The sequence below is a fragment of the Ceratotherium simum genome, chromosome 33 (assembly GCF_057802395.1).
Source record: "Ceratotherium simum simum isolate JZ-2026a chromosome 33, ASM5780239v1, whole genome shotgun sequence".
Classification (NCBI taxonomy): domain Eukaryota; kingdom Metazoa; phylum Chordata; class Mammalia; order Perissodactyla; family Rhinocerotidae; genus Ceratotherium; species Ceratotherium simum.
In genome coordinates, this window is record NC_141932.1 from 16,259,186 (window position 1) to 16,284,946 (window position 25,761).

Below are 25,761 nucleotides of genomic sequence, written 5' to 3' on the forward strand. Positions count from 1 at the left end.
ATTTATTTATTTATTTGCTGAGAAAGATTGGCCCAGAGCTAACATCTGTGGCCAGTCTTCCTCTATCTCGTATGTGGGCTGCCACCACATGGCCACTGAGCCATGGTGTAGGTCCGCACCCAGGAACTGATCCCGGGCCACCAAAGTGAAGCACGCCGAACTTAATCACTGGGCCACCAGGACTGGCAGGGCCCGGCCTTTAGAACCCCTCCTGTTTCTTCCTTCAAGCCCAGGCTCACACACAAGCCTCTATACTGCTGAGCTCTGAGCAACCCTCCCACCGGGCTCTCTACCAGCTGTGCACCCGCAGCACCCAGTCCGGCCAGTTTCCAGAGCACGTTTCTCTGCTCAGGCACCAGTGCTTTTCCTGGTGACACTAGTGACCCCACTCGACTCTAAGCTCCAGATCCAAAGCCCAGCCCCGCTCTGTGCACCATGGGAATCCCAGTACTGGAGAGTGTAAGCAGGCATTCCTGGGAGTCCCTCTCAAACCACCCCCATTCTCTGGTGAGTTTTCTGTTACTAGACCTGCCCACGATGGTCTGGTCCAGCAGTTACGCACACTCACTGAGCACCTCTGCTCAGCCCTGTGCTGGGTGGTGCTGGGGATACAGCAGGGATGGAGACAGCCCTGGCCCTGCCCTCCCAGGACTCACAGTTCATCCCCGGACAGTAGCAACCTAGAGTGACCAGAGCTGGGACAGGGGAGCCCAGAGGTGCCCTCTGACCCTCCCTTGTGTGGGATATCTGGGAGGGCTTCCTGGAGGAGGGGAAACCTGAGCTGAGACCATGGAAGGAAGAGTAGGGGTGAAGGTAGCAGGGGAGAAGATGATCCCGGAGAAAGGAAGACCCTTTGCAGAGGCCAACAGATGGGCTAGCATGGCCTGGTTTTGGAAATGCAGAGCTGAACCTGGCCAGAGCCTGTGGTTTGGGGGATGGGTCCTGGTTGAGAGGTGAGGTCAGGCTGTCACCATTGAGAAAACCATGCCTGGGCTCTGTCCACACAGAGTCTCAGACCACAGTGGGAGTTTGGACTTGATCTCTTCAGGGCCCCTGGGAAGGCCTTTCAAGAGACCCCTCAGGCTGCTGTATGGAGGGTGGATTAGAGGGCTGGATGGGAGGCCCAGGAGGAGGCTGGGCAGAGCTGAGGGGAGGCAAACGAAGGGGGTTGATTTTAGGGACTTTTAGGCAGAGCAGGCAGGCGCCAGCGACTACCTGGAATGAGGAGCAGGAGGAGGAGGTGCTTCCTCGGTTTCTGGCAGGTCCTCTCTGGCACTTTCCACCCCTTCTGCACTCTCCTCTGCCCCTTCAGCCTGGATACCCGCCCTGCCTCCCCTCTAGCTGCCTCCTTGCCTGTCCACCTGTGATACCTCCATCCTCCTCTTTTCCTTATAAGACCTCCCCATTCCTCATAGGCACCTACCCCTGTTCTCCATTAGCCTCTCAAGGATTGGGGGCCTCTCTTCTGGCTCAATAAAGACTTCCTGGTTGACAGACTCACATGGCAAGTGGTGTTTGGGGAAGAAGGGGTTCAGAGGCCGTTCCTGGGGTCTCCCCATTAGCACAGTGGATCAGAGCACTGCCGATCTCACTAATTTGGGGGTACCACAACCCACTCCTGAGGGAACAGACCCCCAGGCCTGCCCCGGTCTGCCTGCCTTCGTGGGTGCTTGTGTTGTGCCAGCGGTCCTGGGCCCTCCTGGCGCCGGGTGCTGAGCCGGGGAGCTCACGCCCAGGCCTCCCCCTCTTGCCCCCCCCCCTTATTACTCTGTGGACTGCGTCCCCCTCATGACCCAAGGCCTGGTATCCCCCCAGCACCAGCACAAGCCCTTATGCCCTGGTTGGTGTTGGGATTGGGCAGTTCCTTGGCCAGCCTGCTGGTGGAGGGCCATCTTTCCTGTCCCCTACAGAAGTCAAAGCTGCCTTCTCTCTCTAGTAGGGGTGGAGGGGCCGTGCTGCCCTCGTGTGGCCAGAATGGGTCCCAGGGGTTGGCAGCATATCTTTCCCACCTCTGCCTTTCCAAGTCCCCAAAGAGAAAGGGCCATGGTCTGCCCACCCTGCCCAGCATGGGACTTCCAGAAGTTGGACATGTCTTTTTCCTTGGACCAAGTCCCCAGGCTTTCCAAGGACCAGGCCCCAGTGTCCCCGCAGAAAGAGACCTTCTGCTGGGTGAGGGAAGTCTCCTGTTCTGCCTGGAGCTTCAGGAAGTCAGGGCTGGGTCTCCCCTCACACGGGCAGATAATGGGGCTGAGGCTCTAAGGGGGGTGGGACTGACACCTCCTGGGAGGCAGCTGGGCAAAGAGGACAGGCCCACTCTCCGCCTCCTCGCAGCCACCAACCTGTGCTTTGCGGAGCGGAACGTGTACACGTCGGAGGTGCTGGCCGTGGTGATGCAGCAGCTGATGGAGCAGAGTCCCCTGCCCATGCTGCTCATGAGGACCGTCATCCAGTCCCTGACCATGTACCCCCGCCTGGGGGGCTTCGTCATGAACATCCTGTCCCGTCTCATCATGAAGCAGGTAACCCGCCCCGACCACCCCACACCCCCAGGCAGTGGACTGCAGCGGGACACACTGAAGACAGATTTGAGGCAGAACCCCAGGCCTTTCTAGCCTGCTTGCCACCCATCCCCCCGGATGAGGAGAGCAGGCTGTACCGAGACCAGCCAGCGCCTTTGCCCAGCCCTCCGCCGAGACAATACGCTCCAGGGGTCACTATGAGGGCGGTTGGGTGGTAGGAGCGGGCGGTAGACTTCAGGGGCTGTGCATTCCAGGAAAGGCGTGGCTCACCCTCGCCCCCACCACGTGCAATCAGCCGGAGTGCATCTTAGAGCTGAAAGATGGTTCTGTTTTTCAAGAGAAGCTAGAAATGAGTTTTTAGAAACACTGTGATGAAACAAAAACCCCATCCACAAGCCCTCAGACTGGATTCAGCCCGCAGGTTGCCACTGGGCAATATCTGGCTTAGAGGTTAAATGCAGATTCAGACAGACCTGGGTTCAAGTCTCCCTTCTGCCCCTTGGTACCCATGTGACGCGGGACGAGTCCCTGTGCCTCCCTGGGCCATGTCTGTTTAGCAGGGCTAACGTCGCCCTCTCAAGGCTGCTGTGAGAATGACATGAGCCGGTGCTTGCAAAGCCCTTAGCCTCGGGAGCTCCGCGAGAAAGGGCCACTCTCAGTTCTCTTCTCCCCTTTTCCCAAGTTGCCCTCAGGTCCCAGCTGCTTGGGATGAGGAAGAGCAAGTCAGCAAGTCCTCTGGAGGGAAGAGCCCAGAGGAATCTGTTGGATGATAGGGATTAGGGCCCCATGTTGGCAAAGTCTTTCTCCCAGTTTCTGGGGTGCTGCCCGCGTGCCCCCTCACGACTGCTCCCTCCCTGCCCCGTCCAGGTGTGGAAGTACCCCAAGGTGTGGGAGGGCTTCATCAAGTGCTGCCAGCGCACCAAGCCCCAGAGCTTCCAGGTCATCCTGCAGCTGCCGCCCCAGCAGCTGGGTGCTGTCTTTGACAAGTGCCCAGAGCTCCGGGAGCCCCTGCTGGCTCACGTCCGCTCCTTCACCCCCCACCAGGTACCCCCCGAGTGTGCGGTGGGTGGCCCCATGGCTCCAGCCCCAGGGGACTGGGTGGGGGTGGGCAGAGGGGAGCCCTGCACTGCCACAGAAGGTCATGGGCTCTGGAGGGTCAGGGACGAGGGGTCTGAGGTATCCACCAGGGCTCTCTGGGCCAGAGCTCTCCCTAGCAGCCCCATCCTGCTCTTCCCCTAGCAAGCACACATCCCCAACTCCATCATGACCATCCTGGAGGCCAGCGGCAAGCAGGAGCCGGAGGCCAAGGAAGCACCTGCCGGGCCCCTAGAAGAGGTGAGGGCCTGCAGCACCCCACCCCCCACAAGCCAGCAAGATTGCTGGGCCTCCCCACCCGAGCCCCTCTGTCTGCCTGAAGGCTGGGTGAGGGAGAGACACTTGCCCCTTACTCCCTGTGCCCACCCTGCTGTCTGCCTCAGGGTGGTTTCTCTCTCTTCTTTCCCACCGTGCTCTGAGAGCAGCCTGGGTTCTAGCCCCCACCCACCTCTGAGCTTCCGTGTACCCCTCCCCACCCCCAGGACGACCTGGAGCCCCTGGCCCTGGCCCCAGCCCCGGCCCCCCGGCCCCCTCAGGACCTCATCGGCCTGCGGCTGGCCCAGGAGAAGGCCTTGAAGCGGCAGCTGGAGGAGGAACAGAAGCTGAAGCCTGGGGGAGCCCCCTCCTCGTCCTCTTCCTCAGCCCGGCCAGGCCCCCCCCCGCCAGAGGAAGCCATAGATTTCCGGGAGGAGGGGCCTGAGTGTGAGACCCCGGCCATCTTCATCAGCATGGATGACGACTCGGGGCTGACCGAGGCCGCACTGCTGGACTCTAGTCTCGAGGGGCCCCTACCTAAGGTAGGGATGACTACCTCCGAGCAGCAAAGGAAGAAAATATTCAGGGCCCCGGGGTGAAGTGTGTACGCCGAGTGCCCAAGGCGTTGGGGGGCGGGGAAGGTACGCCCGAAGGAAAGCTTGGAGATGGGACCGCGCTCTCTTTGACCGGCTCCCCCTTCTCCTGTCACCAGGAGGCGGCAGCGAGCGGGTTGACCTCAAAGGAGGAGCGGAGCCCCCAGACCCTCACTCCTGCGGGAGAAGACACCGTGAAGACCCCCAGCCCCGCTGCCGCGGAGGAAGCCGGGGAAGCCGAGACCAAGGGGAACAGCTGACGGGGCTTGGTGGGGAAGGGGCGTGGGGCCGGGAGCTGGAGAAGGGCGGGGCGGGGCTTGACCAGCGGTGCTTTGCCTTTAAAAAAAATTAAAACAAAGATCGCGGGTCTGGGCGTGGGTGCAGTCTCTCGTCTCGGCTCCGCGTCGGCCGCGGGACTGCGCGCGACCCAGTGCGCGCGCCCAGGGGCCCGCGGGACGACTGGAAGCCGCTCGGCGTGGGGCGTGGGGCTGCGCCTGCGCGGAAACCAGCGCCTCGGCCCCGACGCCCCCGCCCCCCGTAACGGCCTGCCCCCTCCCTCAGAAACGGGCGGGGCTGGCGTAGCCGCTGCCCGGCGAGTGCAGGCGGGCGACTCGTCTGGCCTGCCTGTCTGCAAGCCTTCCTCCTAAAAGTCTGCGACCCCTTTTGAGCTATGGGGGACCCCCCGCCCCCCTCAGAGCCCCCTGCCCAGCAGCCCTCGAGCAGGAGGAGTTCCCAGGTCTCCGAGCGGCGCAGTCGGGAACACGTTCAGCCCCTGCCCGCTGACCCCCACGAGGTGCAGGAGACACCGCGGGACTCCCAGATCCTGTGGAGCAATCAGGAGATTTTGGGGAGCCAGACCAGCCTCCGGGGCAGGTCACAACGCGTCAGCCTGACCCAGTATGAGAACTCGGGCATGTCCCAGGATGAGGAAGCTCGTTTGGGTGGCGTGGAGTACCCGTCTCTGAATATGGGCTTTCCCTCGGAGTTCCAGCCCCAACCTTATCTGGATGAAGGTGGGATCCAAGCTACCCGCAACGCCAGCCTAATGCTGCAACAGATACAGCAGGGCCAAGGCAACCTCTTCCAGCAACTGGAGTCTGCCTACCAGGAGCCCCGGCTCGGCCTCTTGGGCCAGTTCAACATGTACCAGAGAGAAGACCTGCAGTTCGGCGCGGGTGCCCAGCATGGTCCCTACATAAGGGACGACCCTGCCCTCCAGTTCTCGCCCTCTGAGCTGGGCTTCATGCCCTTCAATATGGAGTTGCCGGAGCCCGAGCCTCGGGAGCTGGCCGTGCAGAATGCCAAGGCCTACCTGCTGCAGACCAGCGTCAACTGCGACCTCAGCCTGTGAGAGGGGGCCCGGGAGTGGGGAGGGGGTGGGACCCAGGCAGGGAGAGGCCTCCACCAAGGCCCTGTCTCGGGCTCTGGGGTCTCGTCAGTCACGCGGGGGATCGCCCCTCATGGAGAACGAGTGACCACTCTGGGGGCATCTAACTGAGACTGAAAATCAGGGAATAAAATACTAACAATAGCATTTATGTACCAGACATTGTTCCAGCACTTCACACGTTAACATCTAGTTCTCACAGCTGAGATTAGCAGGTCTACTGCCCCTGGTTTACAGAGGAGGAAACCGAGACAGAAAAATTAGGTCTGGTATCCAAGATAACACAGCTAGGATCTGGCACAAGTGGTTTGGCGTCTGAGACCCTGTTATCCGCTGAAATTTTGTGCCTGAGGAAGGCACTTGCCAAGGCCACTTAGCTGCAGTCATAATACACCTCTTGGCTCCCATTACGTCCTCGTGAAGCTCACATGCTAGTGGGAGAATGGACAATAAACATAAGCGATAAAGTGATGATAAGAGCTAAGATTAAAAAAATAAGGCAAGGTAAGGGGGATAGGGAGGGCATGTTAAATAGCATGAGGTCAGGGAAGGCCTCTCGGAGGAGGTGACGTTTGATCAGGGAACTGAAGGAGATGAGGATGTTCTGGAGGAAGTGGTCCACATAGAGGACACAGCAAGTTTAAAGGCTTTAAGGCTAGCTGTGTTTGAGGAACAGCAAAGAGGCTGGTTTGACTGGAACTAAGGGAAGAAGAGGGGGAGGAGATGAGGTTGGAGAAGTAACAGATCTTGCCAAAGCACAAAGCTGACCACATCCCTCTCATGCTGAGAGCCTGCCATGGCTCCCCAGTGCCCTCAGGAGAAGGTTCATGCTCCTCACCACAGCCTTCAAGGCCCTATATAATTCAGCCCCTGCCCACTCTCCAAACTTCATCTCTAGTCAGCTCCTACCTCAGATCCTAGAGTCTAGTCCAAATTAACCTCTAGCTCTTACCAACAGTTCCCAGCCCTCAGGAACTTCAAAGTCCCTTATTGAAAAGCCCTGGCCAAAGTATGACCTCTCCTTACCCTTCCCAATTCAGTGACGACCCTCCACCACACCCAAGACTGCCATCAAAGGGTCTCCACCCCACAGAGAGTTAGACATACATGCTTTGAAATGGGACCAACTTGGTTTCAAATCTCGGCTGTGCTACCACTGGGTGACCTCATGACTCAACTTTTCTAAGCCTCAGTTTCCTCATCTGGAGAGTGGGGATCATAATTGTTTCTCATATGTGTGATTGTGGTGAGGATTCAACATTGCTCTCAAGTGCCCAGCACAGTGCCTGACATAGGTGAATGGAAGCCATTACCATACTGTTATCACTCCAGCCTCCTCTCCTCCCACAACCCCTCTCCCTCACTCCACCAGCCACACTGACCTCCTCAATGTTCCTCCTGCCTGCCAGGCACACGCTCAGCTAAAGGCTTTTGCACATCACTCCCAATCATATCATCTGCAAACCATGGCAGTTTTCATCTTCCTTCCCAATCTTTTGACCTTTCATTTCTTTTTCATGTCATATTGCATTGGCTGGGACCTCCAGTGCAGTATTAAATAGAAATTAAGAAAGCGGGTAACCTCGTTCCCAATCTCATCGAGGAAAATATTCAGTCTTTCTCCATTATGTTTGGCGTGCGCTGTAGGTTGCTTGTGGCTACCCTTTATAAGATTATAAAAAATTACCTTCTATTCCTAGTTGGCTAGGTTTTTAAAAATCATGAATGGGCATTGAATGTTATCAAACTATTTCTCTGCACCTATTTAGGTGATCCTACATATCTCTTTTAACATATTAACATAATGAATTATATTTTTTCTATTTTCCTAATATCAGTCCAGTCTTGCATTCCTCTTATTAGCCCATTTAATCACGATGTGTCACCCTTTTGAGAGATTGCTGGATGCCCTCTGCTAATATTTTGCTCAGGATTTCAACATCTGTACTTCTAAATGAGATCGGCATGGAATTTTCCTTTCTCTTAATTTCCTTGAGTTTTGGTATCTAGATTATATTAGACTCACAAAATGTCTCAGGGCCTGTGCACCTCCTGTTCCCTCTGACTGAAACACTGTTCCCCCCAATATCTAAATGGTTTGCCTGCTCATTTCATTCAGATCTCAGCTTAAATGTCACCTTGGTGAGGCCTTTCCCTGCCCCCCCCCCTTTAAAATTGCAAACCATCTCCAATGCCTGGCATTCCCAGTCCCCATTCTCTGCTTTATTTGTCTCCATAGAAATTACGAGTTCCTGGGGGCCGGCCTGTTGGCGCAGAGGTTAAGTGCGCTCGCTCCGCTTCAGTGGCCCGAGGGTTCGCAGGTTCGGATGCCGGGCACACACCGACGCACTGCTTGTCAAGCCATGCTGTGGCGGTGTCCCACATAAAGTAGAGGAAGATGGGCACAGATGTTAGCCCAGGGCCAGTCTTCCTCAGCAAAAAGAGGAGGATTGGCATCAGATGTTACTGCAGGGCTGATCTTCCTCACAAAAAAAAAAAAAAAAAAGGAAAGAAATTACCACTTCCTGACACTATATATTTTGCGTATTTAGTTAAAGTCTGTCTCTATCACCAGAATTTCAGCTCCACTAGGGCAGGGACCTTTTCTCTTCTCTACTGTGTCCTCAGCACCAGGCACGGGGCCAGGCACACAGCAGCGAGCTCGGTGACTGATATCCCCCACCCCCCACTCCCTTCCGGGAAGGCAGGTATGAACACCTTGTGAACCTGCTGACCAAGATCCTGAACCAGCGGCCCGAGGACCCCTTGTCCATCCTGGAGTCGCTGAACCGCACCACCCAGTGGGAGTGGTTCCACCCCAAGCTGGACACGCTGCGGCACGAGCCGGAGATGCAGCCCACCTATGAGATGGCCGAGAGGCAGAAGGCGCTGTTCACCCGGAGTGGCCTCGGCGGCGGCGAGGGCGAACAGGACATGGAGGAGGAGGTGGTGAGTGAGCCGGCGGGGAGGGGTGCGTGGGGTGAGCGGTGGCCCAGGCTTAGGCACAGCCTGGGCTGAGGCTGAAGGAGAGGAAGTGCACAGCGCAACACAGAAACACAAAGGATTTCAGTCTAATGTGTGTGCCCTGCGGAGGGGGCCGGGACCAGGTCACAGAGGGCCTTGAACGCCAGGCTAAGGGGCTAGGGCTTTCTCCTGAGGCCAGTGGGCCGCCATGGAAGGATTTGAAGCAGAGGAAAGCTAGCCAGCTCTGCTTTTTAGAAAGCTGATTCCAGCTGCCACGTGGAGGTGGAGGCTGGTCTTTCCTACCAGCCCTTACTCCTCCCTCCTGAAAATAACTGCTATGCAAACGTTTCCTGTGCAACTCACTGCCTCCTGAAGTCTCAATACTGAATTGCCTCCTAGCTCCCAGACTCAGTTTCCCCTTTTGTAAGTTGAGACCGGCTAAGAACTCTTCCACTCATGACTTATTAATAATCTACGATGCTCAGAATATTTAATTCCACGGTTCTGTTTCCAGAATTGGACGACTGCTTAAAATTCGGGTGATGTTCACTGGTTCAAGGAACATTTGTGGAGAAATCTCTGTTTAAGATCATTCTGACACCTCCTAGGCCCCCTGCTAAGAGTTTTAGGAACACTGTCTGCTTTCCTCCCTGAAACAACCCTGCAAGACAAGTGCTGTTTATTATTCTTATCTGTAGAGGAAGGGCTCAGACTCAGAGGGGCAGGCAGCTAGGAAGTGCCGAGACAGGACTAGAAGGCAGGCCCGTGACCTCCAGAGCCGGTGCTGTAACCTCTGCCCCGTCTGCAGATGCTGCTGGCCTGTGCTCGCTTCTATGCTTCTGAGGTTGTAGGATTCGGATGACAGTGGGGTGGGATGGTGAGAGAACGGCGGGAACGACAGTCTGACAAAGAAATGAGCCCGCAGGTGGGAATCCAAGTCTTAGGCACGAAGGAGTTTTACCAGAGAATATGGTTTTAAATTTCAGATCAACGGCCTCTCCTTGGGAGGCCCCACCCGCTTAGAACTCCACCCTGCCTCTCCAGCACCTCCAGGTCGCACCCCGGTTCAACACAAGTCCCTGAAGACCCCGCCTTCTCAGAACTCTGTGCCCTGGAGGCTCCGCCCCCTTAGCACCCCATGGCTCTTGAGGCTCCGCCCCCTTAGAACTCCACGGCTCTTGAGGCTTCGCCCCGTTGAAAGCCAATCTTTGGGAGGATCCGCCCCCTTCGAACTCCTTATCCTTGGAAGCCCCACCCCCTAAGAGCTCGGAGCTGGAGTTCTTAACTGTGAGGTCTGTAGAAGGGCGAAAGTGTGGGCGTTTGTGGCCTGTGCGTATTTCCAGGAAAAGACGCAAAAAAATCCGTAATTTAGCATTTTGTATTTATTCTTCTGTCTGACGGGAGGCAGGGCTCTCATCTCTCTCATATTCTATTTCTTCCAAATGGCTAGCCATGATCCCCAACAGCATTTATGGAAAAATCCATTCTTTTCCCTCTGCTTTGAAATGCCACCTCTACCATTTATTTCCACCCGTGTGGACGCGGGTCTGTTTCCGGATTCTCCGTTCTGTGCCTTTGCTCTGCGGATGGCTTTCCGACTCTCCTGCTCGTTGGGTACAGCCGCGGCACAGCGGGTTTGGCTGTTTGATAGCTTAAGGCTCCCCCTCACTGTGCCTCTGTTTTGAAAAGTTCCTATTTTCACATTTATAATTTTAGGCTAACTTTAGTATTATTGTGTCACATTCCAAAATGTGATACTAACACCTTAGTGTACTTGTTTGACAACACAGGTTACTTGAAGGCAGGGAATAGATGATGTCAAAGAAATGGAGACAAGTGGCTTAGACAAGATAGAAGTTTTTCTTACACCTAAAAGTCAGATGCAAGCAGCCTAGGACTGACAGGGCGGCTCCCCAGCAAAGGGACACTGAGGGCTGTCTAATCCCCTCACCTCTGATCCCCCTCCCCCCAAACCGAGAGAGCAGTTTTCAGCGTCGTAGAAGCCTAGATATAAATCCCATATAAATGCAGTCAGTAGGGCTCGCTTTGGGCTGCAAGTGCTTGATTAAAACGGACCAAGCAGGGGGCCAGCCCCGTGACGCAAGCAGTTAAGTGCGCGCGCGCTCCGCTTTGGTGGCCCGGAGTTCGAGTGTTCGGATCCCGGGCTCGCACAGACGCACCGCTTGGCAAGTCCCATATAAAGTGGAGGAAGATGGGCACGGATGTTAACCCAGGGCCAGTCTTCCAGTCTTCCTCAGCAAAAAAAAAAGAAAGAGGAAGATTGGCAGATGTTAGCACAGGGCTGGTCTTCCTCACAAAAGAAATAATAATAATAATAAAGTAAAATAAATAAATAAAATGGACCAAGCAGTTCAGCAAAACATTGAATTACTTCACCTCCCCAAGAGTGGGCAGAGTCGAGGCAGCATCTCTGTGAGGTCGTGAAGAATCCGGCTCTTTCCTCCCTTCTGCCCTGCCTTCTTCATCATGTCTACATTCGGTCCTTGAGGACCTTGTCACTTTCTGTCCTAAAAACGGCTGCTGCAGCTCCAGACAGCATATCCCTACACCAGTGCTCCAAACAGGGAGGGAGAGAGGGAGGAAGAGAGCTTTTCCTTGTAAGTCTCCCTCCTCCCCTTTTCTTTCAATCAAACGAGAAAAAGTTTCCCAGAAGCCCCTTAGAAAACCCCTGCTTGCATCTTATTGGCCTGAACTGGGTCACATGGCCATTTCTAGCTGCAAGGGAGGCTGGGAAAGTGACCATGGAGCTTCTCCAGCCTGCAGAAGGCTAGCAATGGAGAAGGGGGTTGAGGAGGGTGCTGGCTCAGTGGGCTGACAGTGACTGACCCCATGGAACCCAAGGGCCCCAGGCTGAGCCGGCAGTCAGGGATTCCAGTACTCTTATTTCACCTCTGCTCCTCTCTCCTCTCCCGCCTCCTCCACCTGGCAGTATATGGCCACCCCAAAGCTCCTGAATTTACTTTTTAAAAATTTCATCCAGTTGCCACTAGGAAATCTTTTCTCTCAGATCATAGATATGATCTTCCTAGAAACTGGGAGAAAGAAAGAGGAAGAAAGATTCTGGCCACAGGAAGTAGAGGGGTCATAGAGTAGGTGCTAAGAATGTGGCCTGTGGAGCAGGACCAACTTGGATTCAAACCCAGCCATACCAAGGAAATGATTTCGAGGCAGGGAGCTGCCAGCTGTACTTTCTCTCTGCCTGGTCACAGATTGCAGGGGGAGGGCAGCAGAGTCTGAGCTGTCATTTTGGGGTAGCTGGCCAATCTTGCTCCAATCAACAGTGGCCAGAAGGGCAGGGTGATGTCATTTAAACATGGTTGGTGAGGACACACCCCATTGCCATGTAGATGAGGGGATTCCCAGAAAGAGGGTGATGGCCACTGGCTCATAGGCCAGGCACACACCCCAAAGAGAGTTTCCTACACTCGTTCCTTTATCTTCCCACCTGGCTGTGAGACAGTGAGTCTTGGGATTAAGTTCTGACTCTGCCCCCTTGAGTTGATGATGTCTACATCAATTAAGCAAACAAGCTTTTGCATTGTGTTTAAGGTTGAAACTGCCAGAATCCCTTTCAAAATAACAATTCTCCTACTACAGAGTTTTAGTCAGGGTGTGTCATGTTAAGCCGAGATAACAAACAGCCCAACAATCTCAGCGGCTTAAAACCACACAGTTTCTTTCTCACTCATGCTACCTGCCATCCAGGGTTGGCAAGAGGGCTCTGCTCATCAGCCATTGAGAACCCGGGGCACTGGAGGTTCCATTGCAACACAGGCTTCCACAGATGCAGAGAAGGAGAAAAAGGGCATAACAAACCCCACGTGGGTTCTTACAGCTTCTGCCTGGGTGTGACGCGTGTCCCTTTCACTGCCATTTCAAATGGTCAGAGCAAGTGACATGGCCAGTCCCGAATTCAATGGGGGTGGGGATATATAATCCTGCTGTGGAGAGGGACTTCAAACATTTGTGAACAGTAGTATATCTAGCAGGCATAGGAAGAAGATGCAATAAATTTTTCATTTTAACTGTGTTCACAAATGGAGCTTTAAAAAAATGGGAAGGCAGTATATACCTTTAGAAAAAACTTCAGTATGCTTGTCACCAAATCTTTTACATCAACTCGTATAGTTCAAGCATCTTCATTCATTTTCACATTAACCATCTGTTATGGGTTGAATTGTGTCCCCCTCAAAATTCATATGTTGAAGTCCTGACCCCCAGTACTTCAGAATGTGATCTCATTTGGAACTAGAGTCGTTGCAGATGTAATCAGCTAAGATGAGATTATACTGGAGTAGGGTGGGCCCCTAATTCAATATGATTGGTGGCCGTACAAAAGGTTAACTTTGGACACAGACACACACACAGAGAAAACATGTGAACATGAAGGCAGAGATCGGGGTGATGCTGCTACAAACCAAGAAATGCTGAAAATTGTCAGCAAACCACCAGGAGCTGGGAGAGAGGCATGGGACCGAGTCTCACAACCCTCAGAAGGAACCAACCTTGCCGACACCTTGATCTCGACCCCTGGCCTCCAGAACCGTGAGACAATACATTTCTGTGGTTTAAGCCTCCTGCTTTGTGGTACTTGTAACAGCAGCCCTAACAAAGTACTATACCATCGTTTTGTAATTTATGTAACCTTTCGAATGATAGTTCAGACATTTGAAACGAGAGACAAATAGTCTTTAGTGTGCCTAATAAAAGTTGGCAATTATGAGGCTGGCCCGGTGGGGCAAGTGGTTAAGTGCGCGCTCCGCTGCGGTGGCCCGGGGTTCACCGGTTCGGATCCCAGGTGCGCACTGACGCATCGCTTGTCGAGCCATCCTATGGCAGCGTCCCATATACAGTGGAGGAAAATGGGCATGGATGTTAGCCCAGGGGCAGTCTTCCTCAGCAAAAAGAGGATGATTGGCAGATGTTAGCACAGGGCCGATCTTCCTCACACACACACACAAAAAGTTAGCAATTACATGTATTAGGTCTAGAATTCTCATCTTCTTCATGAAAAATGGCCAATGACTCCAATGGAGAAAATATGTTCACCTTGACACTTTTTATTATCTTGAGCTTCCAATTGCTTGGTGGCGATCATTGTACTTTCCAGAAGCTGTCCACAGTCCTTAAATGAGAAACTCATCTCTTTGATCTGATTTTCACCCCTGACTTAAGTGGGCTTGTATGCTTTTCTTTGTGATGTGTTTTTTGGACCACAAGCATTTTCCCCTGAGCCAAGTTAAGAGGGATGAACAGGCATATGAGCTGACTATTTGGTTTCCAATAACAGACACTTGCTGGAATTTGCTAAAATACAGGGGAGGGGTAACATTTATCATAAAGATATAAGGCCTTTCCCAGAATTAGGGGACTTGCGTGGGCCGCAGGAAAAGCTGGAACCAAGCTGACCAGCTCTGACCCTCAGTTTTCTCTCTCTCTGCCCACTGGCCTCTCCATGCCCGATTAATCGACCACTACACATTTACATGCTTCATTCCAGCCACACGCAGAAGTTGGCCTCTGTATTCATTTCCTATGGCTGCTGTAACAAATTACCACACCTTAGTGACTGAAGACGGCATGATGTATTATCTCACAGTTCTGGGGGCCAGAAGTCCAAACTGGGTCTCCCTGGGCTACGATCAAGGTGTCGGCAGGGCTGCCTTCCTAGTGGAGGCTCTTGGGGAGAATCTGTTTCCTTGTCTTTTCCAGTTTCCCACATTCCTTCCTCCATTTTCAAAGGCAGCAGTGTAGCATCTTCAGATCTCTCTCTGACTCTGATCTCCACTTCTGTCAGCATATCTTCTCAGACTCTCCTGCCTCCCTCTTTCATTTATCAAGACGCTTGTAATTACTTTGGACCCACTCCAATAGACCAAGATCATCGCCCCATCTCAAGACCCTCAATTTAGTCACACCTGCAAGTCCCTTTTGCCCTGGAAGATAACATATTCATAGGTCCAGGGATTAGGACATGGGCATCTTTTGAGGGGGTCATTATTCTGCCAACCATACCCCCTCTCTCTCCATCCTGATTTCAGATTCTGGCAAGAGAGCATGTGGTCTCCCTGGTCTGGGCCCTGTGTTTCCCTGGCCCAGTCAGGCTGGCCAAGGGCAGGTTGTACCGATCTTATGAGGAAGGACCTCGTTTCTCTCTCTTTTTTTTTTTTTTGTGAGGAAGATCGGCCCTGAGCTAACATCTGCCAATCCTCCTCTTTTTTTGCTGAGGAAGACTGACCCTGGATTAACATCCATGCCCATCTTCCTCTACTTTATATGGGACGCCGCCACAGCATGGCTTGCCAAGCGGTGCGTCGGTGTGCGCCTGGGATCTGAACCAGCGAACCCCGGGCCGCTGCAGCGGAGTGCGCGCACTTAACCGCTTTCGCCACTGGGCCGGCCCCGGACCTTGTCTCTTTTGATCTCTGATGTATCTCAATGCCTAGCAGGGCTGGCACCCAGGGTCTTTAATAAAGATTTCTGGACTGACTGAATGAAAAAATGTTGGGGGCCGCCTTGTGGCTACATGGATGTGGCAGCAGATAGACCCAAACTTCACTGTTTTCTAGTCCCAGCCCTCAACTTTCTTGTTCTCCTTGTTCTTACTCCCTTTGGGGGCCTCCTCTTCTCTCCCCCACTGCCCCCCCAACTTCCTGAACAAAGCAGATGGTGAAGGGGGAGGCAGTGAGGGCAGGACTTATCACCACCATCCTCCAACATCACTGATTCCAGGATTCAAGATCTGCCTCTTCTCTCTCTTTTTTTTAATTTATTTTTTTATTTCATTAAGGTCATAATGGTTTATAACTGTGTAATTTCAGGCATACATTATTATATATCAGTTTCTGTATAGACTGCATTGTACTCACCAATATTCTAGTTTTTATCCGTCACCATACATATGTGCCTCTTTACCCCTTTTGCCCACTCTCCCCACCCCCTTCTCCTCTGGTATCTACCAATCTGTTCTCCTTATCCATGTGTTTGTTTATCTTCAACATCTGAGTGAAATCATGCAGTGTTTGTCTTTCTCTGTCTGGCTTATTTTGCTTAACATAATACCCTCAAGGTCCATCCATGTTGTTGCAAATGGGACGATTTTGTCTTTTTTATGGCTGAGTAGTATTCCGTTGTATATATATACACCACTTCTTCTTTATCCATTCATCAGTTGATGGGCACTTAGGTTACTTCTATGTCTTGGCTATTGTAAATAATGCCGCAACGCACATAGGGAGGCATAGATCTCTTTGTATTGTTGATTTCAAGTTCTTTGGATAAATACCCAGTAGTAGGATAGCTGGGTCATATGTTATTTCTATTTTTAATTTTTTGAGGAATCTCCATATTGTTTTCCATAGTGTTTGCACCAGTTTGTGTTCCCACCAGCAGTGTAGGACGGTTCCCTTTGCTCCACATCCTCTCCAACACTTGCTATTTTTTTTTTTCTTTTTCTTTTTTTGAGGAAGATTAGTCCTAAGCTAACATCCGTTGCCAATCCTCCTCTTTTTGCTGAGGAAGACTGGCCCTGGGCTAACATCTGTGCCCATCTTCCTCCACTTTACATGGGACGCCGCCACAGCATGGCTTGACAAGTGGTGAGTCGGTGCGCGCCCGGGATCCGAACCTGCGAACCCCGGGCCGCCAAAGCAGGGTGCACACACTTAACCCCTGTGCCACCAGGCCTGCCCCAATGCTTCTTATTTCTCATCTTGGTGGTTACAGCCATTCTGACAGGCGTGAGGAGATATCTTGTTGTGGTTTTGATTTGCATTCCCTAATAATCAGTGACGTTGAGCATCTTTTCATGTGCCTGTTGCCCATCTGTCTATCTTCTTTGGAAAATGTCTGTTCATATCCTCTGCCCATTTTTTAACCGAGTTGTTTGTCTTTTTGCTTTTGAGTTGTATGAGTTCTTTATGTATTTTGGAAATTAACCCCTTGCCACATACATGATTTGCAAACATTTTTTCGCAGTTGGTGTGTTGTCTTTTCACTTTGTTCGTGGTTTCCTTTGCCTTGCAGAAACTTTTTAGTCTGATGTAGTCCCATTTGTTTATCTTTTCTTTTGTTTCCCTTGCCTGAGTAGATATGATATTCGAAAAGATGCTGCTAATACCTATGCCAAAGAGTGAACTGCCTATATTTTCTTCTAGGAGTCAAGACCTGCCTCTTCTCTTAATTTGCTGTGTGATTTGGGTATCTGTTAGGAGTGCATTTGGCTGCAGGTATCAGAAAACATGACCGTCTATGCAGAAATAGAAGTATAATGATGTACACCTAAAATTTATACGTCATAAACCAATGTTACCGCAATGAAAAAATAATTAATTAAAAATTAAAAAAAGAAAATATGACCAGAATTGGCTTCTTTGTCCCATAGAACAGGAAGCCCAGGAGAGGTAAGGCAGCTCAGCGATGCCACTGGGGACTGAGCAGTTTCCACATTTCAGCTCCACCGCCATTAGGGTGTAAGACGTGTTACCTCATGGTCCCAAGATAGCTGCTGTAACTCCAGATCTCACATCCCATTCTAGGCAGAAAGAAGGGAGAAGGATGAAGGAGCAAAGGAATTTTCTCCCAGTGTGGTTTTGCCCTTTCCTTTCCAACAAGGGACGACCTCCGCAAGGACTTAGCCCTACAGCTCACTGGGCAGAAGTGGTGGCATGCGCAGCTGGGTTACAGAGTAGTTTAGCTCCCTGGACTCTAGAAGAGTCAGGCTGGGGAGCAGGGCTTCAGCCTTCTTCCCTCTGCCTCCACCCCACCCTCTGCAGAGTGAGACACCAGTGCCCAACGTCATGGAGACCGCCTTCTACTTCGAACAGGCTGGTGTGGGCCTGAGCTCAGACGAGAGTTTCCGCATCTTCCTGGCCCTGAAGCAGCTGGTGGAGCAGCAGCCCATCCACACGTGCCGCTTCTGGGGCAAGATCCTGGGGCTCAGCAGCAGCTACCTGGTGGCCGAGGTGGAGTTCCGGGAGGGCGAGGAGGAGGCGGAGGAGGAGGAGGCGGAGGAGACGACGGAGAGCGGCGAGGCCGTGGAGGCGCACGGCGAGGAGGAGGGCGAGGAGGACGAAGAGAAGGTCCCCGACGTCATTCCCAAGCCCACGTGGAAGCCGCCGCCGGCCATCCCCAGGGAGGAGAGCCGTTCGGGCACCAACAAGTTCCTGTATTTCGTGTGCAACGAGCCCGGCCAGCCGTGGACGCGGCTGCCGCACGTCACGCCGACCCAGATCGTGCACGCCCGCAAGATCAAGAAGTTCCTCACCGGCCGCCTGGACGCGCCGGTCACCAGCTACCCGCCCTTCCCGGGCAACGAGGCCAACTACCTGCGGGCCCAGATCGCCCGCATCTCCGCCGCCACGCACATCAGCCCGCTCGGCTTCTACCAGTTTGGCGAGGAGGAGGGCGACGAGGAGGAGGAGGGCGGCGCGGGGCGCGACTCCTACGAGCAGAACCCCGAGTTTGAGGGCGTCCCGGTGCTCGAGCTGGTGGACTCCATGGCCAACTGGGTGCACCACAGGCAGCACATCCTGCCGCAGGTGAGGCCCGGGGGACCCCTGCCTCCCCACCTGTCGCGGAACCAGGTGGCTCAGCTGTGACTCCCCAACAGTGCTAGACATCGTGCTAAACAATATGCATCCATTCGTTCATTCAACAGCTATTGGTTGACAGCCCCCTGCCAGAAACCTGTGGGGCCAGATGCATCTTGGAATTCTGAATGTTTCCGATTTTATAGAGGTGACACGGGGCACATACCATATATATTACACGGCACCTTAAGCAGAGGCTGGGGCTGCAGCTCGCATTCAAAGGCTTCATTATTCCTGCAGCAAAACCGACTAGCCTCTCATTAGTTCAGGTCGAGGTTGCTGCCAAATGACTGATGAAAAAACTTAGTTTTCAAAGCGTTTCCGACTTGGAATTGTGGGTAAGAGATGTGGACCTGTATCAATCGAATGCCTAATGTGTCTGAACTTTATATGTATCCTCATATTCATTCAAGGAAACACCTGCTGGGGGCTAGGAACTTTTTTTTTTTTTTTTTTTTTTTTTAGATTTTATTTATTTTATTTTTCCCCCCAAAGCCCCAGTGGATAGTCGTATGTCGTAGCTGCACATCCTTCTAGTTGCTGCATGCGGGACTCGGCCTCAGGATGAACGGAGAAGTGGTGCCTCGATGCGCACCCGGGATCCGAACCCGGGCCACCAGCATCGCAGCGCGCGCACTTAACCACCAAGCCACAGGGCCGGCCCATTTTTTTTTTTTTTTAAGATTTTATTTATTCAGTTTTTTTCCCCCCAAAGCCCCAGCAGACAGTTGTATGTCATAGGTTCACATCCTTTTAGTTGCTGTACGTGGGACTCGGCCTCACGTTGGACGGAGAAGTGGTGCCTCGGGGCGCTCCCGGGATCCGAACCCAAGCCGCCAGCATCAGAGCGCGCGCACTTAACCGCTAAGCCACGGAGCCGGCCCTAGGAACTTTTTATTTATTCACTCATTCAATAAACATTTATTGACCCCACAGTGTTTTGCTGGATCCAAATAACTCCTTTTGAGGTCAGTACAGCTATCATTCCCATTTCATAGTTGATGGAACTGAAGTCTGCCATATGCTGTGCACTTAGGTTCGTTCATTCATTCAACAAACATTTATCGGCTCTTTGGTACCTCATGTAACCCAACAGCAATCCAATGAAGGACACACCCATGACACCCCCATTTCAAGGGTGAGCAAGCTGAGGATCGTATGGGCTGCTGAATATGAGCTTCACAAGGCAGAGATGTGGGGGTCTCTTTTCCCAAGGATGTATCCCCCACACCTAGAATAGTGCCTGTACATAGTAGGTGCTCATTAAATGTACGATAAATGAATGAATGATTGCACAGATGGGGCAGGAATCTCCGTCTCACCACTGCAACTCTCTCAGCCCATCCCCCACACCTCTGTGACTAACCCTGTCCTCCTGCCCACACCTGGGTCCCTGAGGACAGGCCAGTCCCCAGTGTCCTGCCTGGCCCTTCATCTCCTCCCAGGGTGCGGGCCGGGTTCTGCCCCACAGGGGTGCCGCCTGACCTTCCCCCCACCTCCAGGGCCGCTGCACGTGGGTGAACCCTTTGCAGAAGACGGAGGAGGAGGAGGAGCTGGGGGAGGAGGAAGAGAAGGCAGATGAGGGGGTAGAGGAGGTGGAGCAGGAGGTCGGGCCCCCGCTGCTGACGCCGCTCTCAGAGGATGCAGGTAAGGGTCGTCCTCGCCTCGCACACCGCCAGCCCCCGGGGGAGACTGGGAAAGGAGGTGGGGCAGAAGACTGAGGGAGGTCATCTCTCTGAGCCTCTGTTGTTCTGTCATCTATAAAATGGGCATCGTGACAGCGCCTCCCTCACAGGGTTATGGGAATGCAGCCATCTCGTGAACCATGTCTGGCACGTGGCAATGGCCTGGATGGTGGGATATGGTCTTTCGAATCCCACATGGAGTTGGGGGGAGAGAGAGATGGTTAGGGAGGCCTCCCCAAAGGAGGTGGGACTTGAGCTGGATTTTGGAAGACTGGACAGGAATTTCCTGAGCTTGGGGGTCTCAGGCACCAGGAGGAAGGAGGAAGGAGAGGCTGAGAGTGGGCAAGCAGACAGAGCCTGGATTTGAGCCCAGATTTCTGTGAACCTAGAGCCGGTGTGCTGCCCTCTGCCCCCGGGGCCAAACTGATGGTCAACCTGGAAGGGGGATTGCAGCAGCTCCCCTATCAGGGGGCCCCAGGGCTCACCGCCACCCTGCAAGGGGCGCGAGATGTGTATCCCCATTTCTTGGGTGCAGTCACTGAGGCTCAGAGAGGTGAGGTGGCTTCCTGGGGCCACCCAGCGAGAGAGTGGTCCAGAGCCAAGGCTCGAACACCACAGTTCCCTTCATGCCCCTCCGTGTTCTCCCTCTTAGCTCCCTGCCTTCTTTCTGTCTGCCTCCCCTCCAGCGAGCTGAGCCTCTGACCTCCCTGGTGCTCTCTACTCCCCTGCAGAAATCATGCACATGCCACCCTGGACTGCCCAGCTGTCCTGCAGCCTCTGCCCACAGTACTCCTTGGCCGTCGTGCGTTCCAATCTCTGGCCGGGGGCCTATGCCTATGCTGTTGGCAAGTAGGTCTTCTCCTAGCCCCTCCCAGGAGAGGAAGCCCCTACAACTTCTTCAGAGCCAGGCCGGGTGGGGCAGCTCGCCAGAGTGGGCAGAGATTGGGAGGACCCCCTTCAGGAAACCCCCAGGGCTGATCCCCTCACTCAGCTCCCAGGGCTCCCACTAGGGCTAAAATGAGAAATCTCAGCCCAAGACTGTGAGCCTCTTGGATGAGAGAATGTAGGATGGGCGAGGGAAGGAACTGATCGAGGGTCACACGGCATGTGCAAGATTCAAACCTGGATCTCCAGCCCCCTGGCCCAGGCTTTCCTGCTGCATGGGTTATGGAGCCAGGTAGGATTCAGGAGTCCCCTTTGGGCCGACCCTCACAGGGATAGAGTCTTGTGTCCGCTGACTCCTTCCCTGGACCCTCCAGATAGTTCTTACCATTTGAAGGGTCTCCTCTCTACGGGCAGAAATCTTCCCCACCAGGATCTTCCACCAGGTGCTCCCAAAAGATTGGCAGGCCAAAGTCACTCCTGCATCCTCCCACACGCAGCTCCAGGGGCCCCACCAGTCCCTCAGCCCCCACCCCCACCCCCCAGAGGTCATGACGATTGCTCAGAGACTCTCCTTTCCATCTCCAAGATGAACCTGCACTGAATTGGCTACTGTGATTCACAGTTGAGGTGTGATTTCATGTCATCTTGATAATTTAACCACTTTCTTGGCAATTATTTGTTTTCGCCTCCAGAAGCAGGGGAGAGGCTTGCTTGCTTTTGCCAAAGCCCTTCTTCTGGCCACCTCCTCATTTGCCAACACCACACTGAAGAGAAAAGATCCAAACTTGGAAGTCCACTCACCCATCCATTCCCCACTCCACACCTGCCCATCCAACCACCACTCATCCACCCACCCATCCACCACCCATCCACCTCCACACCCACCCCCATCCACCCACATCCACCCACCCATCCACCCACCACCCATCCACCACTTGTCCACCCACCCATCCACCCACCCATCTACCCATCACCCATCCACCCACCCATCTACCCATCACCCATCCACCCACCCATCCACCCCCATCCACCCACCCATCCACCCACCACCCATCCACCATCTATCTACCACCCATCCACCCACCACCCATCCACCTACTCATCCACCCACCCATCCACCCACCCATCCACCCACCCATCTACCCATCACCCATCCACTCACCCATCCACCCACCACCCATCCACCACTCATCCACCCAGCCACTCACCACCCATCTACCACCCATCCACCCACCACCCATCCACCTACCCATCCACCCACCCATCCACCCCCATCCACCCACATCCACCCACCCATCCACCCACCACCCATCCACCACTTGTCCACCCACCCATCCACCACCCAGCCACCCACCCATCCACCCACCCATCTACTCATCACCCATCCACCCACCCATCCACCCACCACGCATCCACCCACCACCCATCCACCATCTATCTACCACTCATCCACCCACCACCCATCCACCACACATCATTGATCTATCCATTTTTTTCTTTATAAAAGACTCTTGAATGTCACTGTTTGCCAGCTGTATGCTGGGCTCCTGGCCTTTGTTGAAAAGGCAGATATGGATCCTGCCCTGGGAGCAGGCAGAGGAAGCAAAGGTGTTAATCATATCACAACCTTCCCCTTCCCCCTTCCTCACCACCACCCCTGCCCCAGCTAAGAGAAATACCACTAGGGAGAGAGGAGGGACCAAGGACAGCTCATAACTGTCATGTCTAGAGGGGGTCAAGGAAGGATTCCTGGGGAAAGCAACCTTGATCTGAAATCTTTGGGGAAAGAAAGAAGTAAGTGAGGGGAAAAGCGGGCAGAACATTCTAGACCAGAGCTTCCCAAACTGTGAGTGCCTAGGACTTGCCGGGGTGGGGGGGGTGGTTGGGGGAATCTGGTTGAAGCTCAGGTTCTGGTTGTGAGTGTCTGGGGTGGAGCCGGAGATTCTGCCTTCCTAGCAAGCTCAACGTCCAAGTGAGCCTGCTGGGTCCTGGACCACGGGAACCAGGGCGGGCTGGGGTTGGGGGCTGCCAAGGAGGAGTGTGTTTGGTGGCTCCGAGGAAAACAGTTCTCTCAGGAATAGCAAGGCTGTGAAACTAAGGTCAAAGCCAAGCTGCTCCCCATGGCACACTCTCCACCCCCGTCTCTCCTGCTCTCTGTCTTTCTCCTTCTACTTCCCTCTGCCTCTTTCCCTGTCTCTCAGTCCCCTCCCATTGCTCCCATCGACTCCTCTTTCCTTCCCTAGTTAAAATTCTGGGGAGAGGTGAATTGGCTGGGACCAGACCAGTTATGTCCTTGTTTATGATCAGTCTCCTCCGTTTAGAACGTGGGCACCACGGCAGAGATTCTTGTCTAATCTGATCCCTGCCGGGTCCCACATCTACACCAGCGCTTTCCAACATAAATAAATACGAGCCACCTATGTCATTTTAAATTTTCTAGCAGGGCCGGCCCTGTGGCTTAAAGCAGTTAAGCGCGCGCGCTCCGCTGCTGGTGGCCTGGGTTCGGATCCCGGGCGCGCACCGACGCACCGCTTCTCCGGCCATGCTGAGGCCGCGTCCCACATACAGCAACTAGAAGGATGTGCAACTATGACATACAACTATCTACTGGGGCTTTGGGGGAAAGTAAATAAATAAATAAAATTATTTAAAAAAAAATTTTCTAGCAGCCACGTTCCAAAACTAAAAATAAACAGGCAAAATTCACTTCAAGAATATATTTTATTTAACCCCAAATATCCAAAATATTATCATCACAACATGAAATCAATAATGTAAAAATTTTTTTTTTTTTTAAAGATTTTGTTTATTTATTTTTTCCCCCAAAGCCCCAGTAGATAGTTGTATGTCATAGCTGCACATCCTTCTAGTTGCTGTATGTGGGACTCAGCCTCAGGATGGACGGAGAAGCGGTGCCTCGGTGCGCGCCCGGGATCCGAACCCGGGCCGCCAGCATCGGAGCGCGCGCACTCAACCACCAAGCCACGGGGCCGGCCCAATAATGTAAAAATTATTAACGAGCTATTTTATATTCTTTTTTTCTTAAGCTGCCGTGAAGTTTACAGTTACGGCACATCTCAATTTAGATGCTAACTTTTCATCAGAAACACTTGACCTGTATTCAGATTTCACAACTTTTACAGTTGCAACAGTAGATTCATGTACCCTTGTCCCAGACTGACTTAGACGTTTTCCAATAACTGAATTGAATATCAGTTTTATTGTTTAAGTTTAAATTAATTAAAATGAAATAAAATCCACTCCACCCAACAACAGCAGAATATGCATTCTTCTCGAGTGCACATGGAACATTCTCCAGGATAGACCATAAAACAAGTCTCAATACATTTAAAAGGCTTGATCACACAAAATACGGTCTCTGACCACACTGGAATGAAATTAGAAATCAATAACAGAATGAAATTTGTTAGTAGATGCTCAGTAAATATGGAATGAATGAATGAACAGAGAAACCTGGTGGGCACTCTTCACCCTACCAAGTACAACTTTGTAGTCGTGCCATGTCAATGCTGGGTCCCACCCTTAATGACAGTCCAGGCTGGGCCCTTTGAGGGAGGGTCTTTCAGTGTGTATCTCACTGCCCCTCCAGGAAGTTTGAGAACATCTACATCGGCTGGGGCCACAAGTACAGTCCCAAGAACTTCAACCCACCCCTGCCAGGCACCGTCCAGCAAGAGTACCCCAGTGACCCGGAGATCATGGAGATGAGCGACCCCACGGTGGAGGAGGAGCAGGCCCTCAAGGCTGCCCAGGAGCAGGCCCTGGCGGCCACAGGGGAAGAGGAGGAGGATGAGGAGGAAGATGAGGATGAGGACCAGGACGACTGAGACCCCATAGCCTCCTTCCCCAAGCAGGTGCATAGCAGGTTTTCCCTTATACATAGTTGTTATGGGTTGTTTTTTTCACTGTTGGTTTCCTTTCTGTGCCCGGAAGGCAGGGGTAGAAAAGGAAGGTAGCTACTCTAAATAAAATGTCCCCATGACATTAGGGCCGAGTCACTCAGTCATTTGTTCACATTTGTTGACATGGCCTCCAAGTCAGGGCTGTGGGGCTCTGCTGGAAACAGACATTGCCCGGCACAGTCTCTCCCATCTGTGTCATTTATTTATTCATCTGGCCATCAAACAACTATTGAAGGGCCTCCTGTCAGCCCAGCCCTGTGCTGGGGACACAGAGGTGACCAAGCAGCCCCAGCTCTGTTCTCAGTGTAGGGCTCACACTCTACAGAAGAGACAGACACATCCCTAGGCAATGACAACCCAGATGGGGGAGCCCAGAGGACTGACAGGGCCCCTGAGCTGACTCTTAAAGGCTCAAAAGCAGAGTGGGGAGGGGCATGTACAAAGACCCGAGGACAAGAGAGAGGGTGACGTGTTGGGATAATTTCTCAAATCTCATTTTTTGGGACATGGTATGGGGAGTTAGCGGTGAGGTTGGAAAGAGATGAGGTTGGAAAGAGAGGTTGGCAGGAACAGATCCATCAGGGTGTAACTTTGCCCTCAGAGCACTAGGGAGCCACAGATAGGCTTTGAGCAGTGGAGGGCACTGATCATAAAAAATACCTCTCTAGATGCCAAGTGGAGGGTAGATAGAGGGATCAGGAGTCTGGGAGAGCAGAGACAAGGCTGATGCAGGGGGTTTCGAGCAGGAGAGGAGAAGTTTGGACCAGGGCTGTGCAGAGGAAGGGACTGGAAAAGAAGAATTCAGGTGACAGAATGCAAAAGACTTGGAAACTGGAAGCAGGGG

The 25,761-nt window shown here is 53.1% G+C and overlaps 2 protein-coding genes across 3 annotated transcripts in view; both read left to right on the forward strand.

Annotated features, from left to right (window-relative positions):
- Positions 1–4,763, forward strand: part of SYMPK (symplekin scaffold protein) — a 36,351-nt gene extending 31,588 nt beyond the window's left edge. For both annotated transcript variants that reach the window (XM_004440170.3, XM_087421530.1), the window contains exons 23-27: positions 2,332–2,519; positions 3,387–3,563; positions 3,759–3,854; positions 4,097–4,411; positions 4,582–4,763. In XM_004440170.3, coding sequence (XP_004440227.1) covers positions 2,332–2,519; positions 3,387–3,563; positions 3,759–3,854; positions 4,097–4,411; positions 4,582–4,722 — 917 coding nt within the window. In that variant the 3' untranslated portion in view covers positions 4,723–4,763. The remainder of the gene's footprint in view (positions 1–2,331; positions 2,520–3,386; positions 3,564–3,758; positions 3,855–4,096; positions 4,412–4,581) is intronic.
- On the forward strand, positions 4,753–25,033 carry RSPH6A (radial spoke head 6 homolog A). The gene is made up of 6 exons (XM_014795288.2): positions 4,753–5,809; positions 8,558–8,798; positions 17,609–18,373; positions 19,927–20,071; positions 20,841–20,958; positions 24,605–25,033. The coding sequence occupies exons 1-6, from the start codon at positions 5,133–5,135 to the stop codon at positions 24,840–24,842; spliced, it is 2,184 nt and encodes a 727-aa protein (XP_014650774.1). The 5' UTR covers positions 4,753–5,132; the 3' UTR covers positions 24,843–25,033.
- Positions 25,034–25,761: the final 728 nt, after the last annotated feature.

Excerpts from the sequence above, each read along its gene's own strand:
- RSPH6A (XM_014795288.2), top strand. The coding sequence starts at position 5,133 with ATGGGGGACCCCCCGCCCCCCTCAGAGCCCCCTGCCCAGCAGCCCTCG. Across the intron at positions 8,799-17,608 it reads AGGACATGGAGGAGGAGGTG|AGTGAGACACCAGTGCCCAA; the intron begins GTGAGTGAGCCG and ends CACCCTCTGCAG. Across the intron at positions 20,072-20,840 it reads GCCGCTCTCAGAGGATGCAG|AAATCATGCACATGCCACCC; the intron begins GTAAGGGTCGTC and ends ACTCCCCTGCAG.